The sequence below is a fragment of the Lynx canadensis genome, chromosome B2 (assembly GCF_007474595.2).
Source record: "Lynx canadensis isolate LIC74 chromosome B2, mLynCan4.pri.v2, whole genome shotgun sequence".
Taxonomy (NCBI): Eukaryota; Metazoa; Chordata; class Mammalia; order Carnivora; family Felidae; genus Lynx; species Lynx canadensis.
In genome coordinates this window covers 6,971,788-6,977,815 of record NC_044307.1, presented here as the reverse complement: position 1 = coordinate 6,977,815, position 6,028 = coordinate 6,971,788, and the positions used below count along the sequence as shown (strand labels likewise).

At 51.5% G+C, this 6,028-nt stretch overlaps 1 protein-coding gene across 1 annotated transcript; it reads left to right on the top strand.

Annotated features, from left to right (window-relative positions):
* The first annotated feature begins 451 nt into the window (after nucleotides 1–451).
* Nucleotides 452–1,171, top strand: HDGFL1 (HDGF like 1). Its single transcript, XM_030316856.1, has one exon. It carries the CDS (start codon nucleotides 452–454, stop codon nucleotides 1,169–1,171), a length of 720 nt encoding a protein of 239 aa, XP_030172716.1.
* Nucleotides 1,172–6,028: the final 4,857 nt, after the last annotated feature.

Genomic DNA, 6,028 nt, shown 5'->3' with positions numbered 1-6,028 from the left:
GAGGCAAGGGTGGAGTTTGCTGTGCTGAGATCAGGACCCACGCGGATACCTCGAGTTTGCACTAGCCTGTTACCGGTCCCCCCCCCCCCCCCGAACACGCTCTCATCGTGTCACTGCGTTCTCCCAACACTGCCCCACGTCACCCTTCCCAGGCTCCTCCGGCACACAGCGTGACCCGCGCAGCCTTTACGGCCCAAGTGCTCTACAGACCAACGGGCCCCGGGCCACCCGGCCATCCGACCTGTCAGCTCTATCATTCTAGAAACCACGGCGCCCACACTGGGGTCTCGGAGATAATGCACTCTTCGCGCTAGAACCTTCTCAGGGCGCGGGGCGTTGCGCGCGTCGCCGGGCGCTCGCGGGGCGCGCGCACCCAGCCCAGCGGCCGCCACCCGCCCGCGTCGTGGGGCGTCGCCGGGGCCTCCGCCGAGGCCGGGTCCGCACCCCCGCCATGTCGCGCTACTGCCGGCCCAAGTACAAGAGCGGCGACCTGGTGTTCGCCAAGCTGAAGGGCTACGCCCACTGGCCCGCCAGGATCGAGCACATGGCCGAGCCTAACCGGTACCAGGTGTTCTTCTTCGGCACCCACGAGACGGCCTTCCTGGGCCCCAAGCACCTGTTCCCGTACGAGGAGTCCAAGGAGAAGTTCGCCAAGCCCAACAAGAGGAGGGGCTTCAGCGCGGGGCTGTGGGAGATCGAGAACAACCCCACCGTCCAGGCCGCCGACTACCAGCTGGCCCGGGGGCAGGCCGGCGCCGACTGGCCCGGGCCGCAGCCGGAGGTCGGCGCGGACGCCACCGCAGGCCGCGGCGACCCGCAGGGGAAGGCGGGCGGCGACGCGCAGGCCGAGCAGGCCGCGGAGCAGGGGGCGCCCAAGAGGAGCGCGGGGGAGCTGCCGGAGGGCTCCCCCAAACGTCCCCGAGAGGCCGAGCCCCGGGAGGCCGAGCCGGAAGGGGAGCAGCCGCCGCCGCCGCCGGAGGAGGAGGAGGAGGAGGCCGAGGCCGCCGGAGAAGCCGCGCCGCCGCCCCTCGTGGAGCTGGAGATCGGCGGCGCCACCGCCCCCGAGCCGGGCCCGGCCCAGGCACCGCCCGCGGAGGGGCCCGAGCAGCCGGGAGAGGCCGCGGCCGCGGAGGCGCAGGCCCCGGGCGTCGCAGAGCGCGAGAGCCTGTAGTCACCGGTTTGGAGAAGAGCCCCCGCCCCGTTCCTGCTGCGGCCTGGCTGTTAACTGGGGAAACTGGCCACGGCCTACGAACTGGGACGCCTCCCCCACCCCCCACCCGCTCTCCTCCTCCGTCCAACCCCTTCCCCCCCACCAACCGCGCCCGGGCCTGGGGTTGACCTGGAGGGGCAGGCCACCTGGCCCCCGGCACCCCTGTGATCAGAGCCAGGACTTCCACCCCCCACCCCCACCCCCTCCGGGGTTGAGCTGAGCCCACCGCGCCCCTCCCTGTCTGGAACTGTTTCCTAAGGTTTCAGTTGGGGCGTGGACCTGCCGTTTGCACCCTCTCTCCCTCCCCGGGGCATTCTGGACCTCTGCGTTGGAATCAGGGGTAGGAGGGGAAGGGGTGCAGGATACAGAGCGTGGGTGGGTGCGGAGGGGGACTTCCAGGGGCTAGGAAGGGGCAGTCCTCAAACTGGGCTGGTAGTGGGTGGCCGTCTTCCAGAGCTCCTGCCCTGCCCCCCCCCCCCCCATGCCTGTTATACCCAGCAGCTCGCATTCCCCCAAACTGGGAGGCCCTCTCTCCCATCTGGGTCTCCCCTTTTGCTGACCCAGGGATTTGTCGTTTTTTCACCAAGTAATTTGAGAGCTTCCAAGTTGTGTGTGAGGTGGGAAGGGTCAGCTTTACCCAGCTCTTTGGAAAGGAGCGGTGAGGAACATCTATCCCCATTCAGATGTCTGGGCTACTGGAATGTTCCGGGGAGACTCCTGGCCACCCCTTTTCCCTCTCCCCACAGCCTCAAGGCCAGCCTACAGTCACCTGTATCCCTCAGGCATAAAACAAAAGGCACGTTGTTTAGGAAACCTAATTTTTAATGCAAAGAATTTTATTTTTTATTTTTCAAAAATGAACTACCCTGGCGACGTCTTCAGTCGGTTTGCCGCTCTGCCATGGTTTACCCCAGGTCTGAGATGGACTAGGACGTCCCCTTTCCGTTGGGGTTTGATGACTTTCTTTTTGTAGTTAAGGCTTTGGTGTTCCTTGGCAGGTGCCATTTTCCATCCACATCCCACAATCTGCCTCCTATCCCACCTCCCAGCATTGTCACCAGACCTGAAATGTAACTTCCTGAGAAGAGAGAGGGCTAAGTGCCCCCTGCCAGCCTCTTCCTCCACTCTCTCTGGATGCCTCTCTTGTCTGTTGTCTCTTTCACCCTTGCCCTTCTCTCTTGGGCTCTGATGAAAAATTGTTGACTGTAGCTTTGGAAGTTGAGAGCTGAACTATTTCAGTTCCAGGAAATAAAACCCGTTGATTACGCACATCTCAGGCCTGTTCCTTTGGTTTCTGAAGAATTGGCCCTTCACTTTAAGGCTCCTCCTGTTTTTCGTCCATCCTGTGTGAAAAGCAATCATTTGTCGTGGACAGGGATATTTTAGAATCCCCTCCACTTTGAGAAACCTACCCTTGGTGCCATCCATAGTATCCACAACGCACACTGTTTAGAACCAGTGGGAAAAAGTCACCTTAGAATGTATGAATGGTGACACCCTGGGACAACAACTGAGTTTCTAATATTCTGCGTTTACCAAACAGCAGATTTAGAGAAGAAGAAGGGTAAGAGGATTGGTCCTTTTCTTATTGTTGTGATTGCTTTCAAAGATCTCATCACTACTCTGCTGATAAAAGGCTCTTGCTTTATATTTCCCGTTCTTAAAATATGTAGTGTCTGCAGAATATTTTGTGTATGTGTTTTTCCCCAGTGGTTTTGTGCGTATATCTGGGGATATTGAAATATCCTTACTCATAATCACATGCTGGTTTCCAGGTAGTGTATTTGTCAACATGTAAAGACTTAGTAAATAGCGGAGTGCTTTTCAATAGAACACACGAGGCAGCTAACCAGCACGGTGGGCAACAGAAGACGTCACCGTGCAAGATGATGCTATTTTACTCGAAGGCTTATACCCAGACGATTCCTTGTTTTTCCGCTACTGCTATTGCAGTATTATTAATACTAGGAGTTACTCTTCAATGAATGTTTACCATGTGCGGAGAAGAACGACCTTGTTCAATCTTTGTCATGATCTGGGAAGGTACACGTTAAAATTCAAATTTCCCAGTGGAAACAGCTTGGTTCAGAGAGGTTAAGTGGCTTTTCTTGCACTTCACAGGGCCCTCGGGAATCAAATTGCAGATTTCACTGGTCCAAGCCTGAGCTTTGTCCCCTGAATTACACATTCAAAAACAGCACTGACCATGAAATCCGAAGTCAACAAAATTGCTATTTTAGTATCAATAACAAATAATGATGAGAGCAGCTAATTGATATGTTCTACACGTAAAGTCTTTACTAATACAACTACCCAATTAGGTACCTACTATTCTCTATTTTAAAGCTGGGGGAGCTGAGGTTCAGAGGTGCTAAGTAATTTTCTCAAGGTCAGACAACTAGTAACCTTGTTTTATTATAGTTTATGGGTTCTTGAATAAAACATCCTATTGGAATAAAATAGGAGTACTTATTTTTCATCTACTATTTTGAAGGGAACATTTAGAAATTGACAAAGAATTTTTATATTAACAAAGAATAAATTAACAAACACTGCTAGTGGGTGTGTAAAAAAAAAAAATTAAAAGCAAAAAACAAACAAAAAAAAACATCCGGGGCACCTGACAATGGTTTTGTCATTAAATGACTTGGTGAGGTGGTGAGGACAATTGTACATTCCCTGTTTTTCAAGAAGTATGTGACTATGGGAAGTTCAAATATGGATTGGTATGTTTGCCACAGGCAGGCATGTGATTTTGATAAGTTTTTTTTACGGGGGGACATCTACTGAAATGGTTCAATAACTTGAAAGCTAGAAAATGAGGGGCGCCTGGGTGGCTCAGTCGGTTAAGCGTCCGACTTTGGCCCAGGTCGTGATCTCACGGCTCGTGAGTTTGAGCCCCGCGTCGGGCTCTGTGCTGACAGCTCAGAGCCTGGAGCCTGTTTCAGATTCTGTGTCTCCCTCTCTCTCTCTGACCCTCCCCCGTTCATCCTCTGTCTCTCTCTGTCTCAAAAGTAAATAAACGTTAAAAAAAAAAATTAAAAAAAAAAAAGAAAATGAAATTACTACCATTTGAGTCCTTCATTTTGTGTTATCTCTTCCTTCCCTTTTTGTCTCTAATGTCGGGGATAGAAAAAAGTTGGTGTTTATTAGGAAGCATTGCATACGTTTGTCTTCTCAGCGACTATAATACTGTCGTGATAATGGTAATGCAACTAACAGTACCCCTCAACAGTGATGCGCAGAATTAGCAAACACAGTGAAAACTCAGTGAAGGAATGGAAACATGGAAAATCTGTATTCCCAGCCCTCTTCTCCAACACAGCAGACCCTATGAGTATTTTTGGCTGTCTAAAATTTCCAGTAATTCTACTGCTGCGGTCTTTTTGTTTTGTTTTGTTTTGTCTTCTTCTGAAAACCGTGTGTGCCTCGGTGACAAAATTACTGATCGATAACCAGCTACCTTGCCAAACGGAGAGCACTGCTGTGCTGTCTGCCAATGCGGTGTTGGGGGGCGTTCAAATGTGTTGAGGAGTGTTTGGAAGGTCTCGTTTGAGCGTTCCATGCAAATGCATGCTGAGCACGTTGTCAGTGATCGGCACACACACTTAACATACTGGCTTAGGTAAGGCTTTCCAAGTGTTTGGTATTTCACACAAACGTCACTGGTTACATCACTTTGGCAAGGGACTTTGCCACTGACAGTTGTAAATTCTCTGTCTTCTAGCTCTCAACCTGTTCTGCAAATTCTCACCAAAGGTGCAGATTCTTCTTTGTGGCTCGTACCTCCATTTTATGCCCTGGAAGGGTAGTAGATATTCAGGGCACACAGGACGTCTTCAATTCCCTTCATCAACACTCTTGTCAAAGAGAAGCTTCTACTAACCTCTGCTTCGTATACATGCTGCTACTTGCATTCGGAAAACACTGCCCCCCCCCCCCCCCCCCCCCCGCTTCTGGGCCTGGCCAACTACTCGAGGTAAGAGCCACCCATGTGTTCCCATAGTTCCATGCTCGCATTGGCCATACTGTCATTTCCTGTGAAGTTTGTGCTTTTCCACTAAACTGGAGGAGAAAGAACATATGTTTCATTAATAGTTTATCCCCATTCCCAAAACAGGCCATAATTTCCCAAAACAGGCCATAACAAGCACACAGTAGATATTTGGCAGTCACTTAGAAGTCTGCTATGAGATACTCCTTAGAATCACGATGCTGGAGTAAAAGTCGTATGTGAGGTTGAACCCATTCTGACCCCCATAGGGAGGCAGAGGAAACTGACTTGTCCGCTAATGACATATGCAGGTTGGGGTGATTTTACGTCCATTGTTTTCATCATGCGCAGGTCCCCAGGCAGGGACGAGAGAATTCCGGTTGCTGCCTTCTTCAGACAGAAGCCATGTATTAACCCTTCAGCCAGAAATCAACAAGAAGTGTGAGTATGCCAAGGGGAACTGGGACCTGCCACTCCTTCAGCCTTTTATGATATAGATGCCTCACTGGTGGAGACGCTTCTCAGAATGGAAGGTATTTAAAGGAACAGGATCTGTTCACTACACAATCTGGCTCCAATCTCACAAGCCAACTAGCTGGCCTGTATAGAAACACTTCTGTTTCCTACTCCTGGTGGAAAAATTGACTGTATTAGACTTTGAGATCTTTAAAATAGAGACCTCCTAAGTGGTTTCCTAGAGTAATTCTGACAGCGGGCGATTTTCCCTTTGCAGTCTGGTTTCACATGTAAATTTCAACTTCACCGAGATGGTCTTGAGAACACACAGAAAAGACTGCGGCCAAAGGCTCCAGATGGCCTGGGGC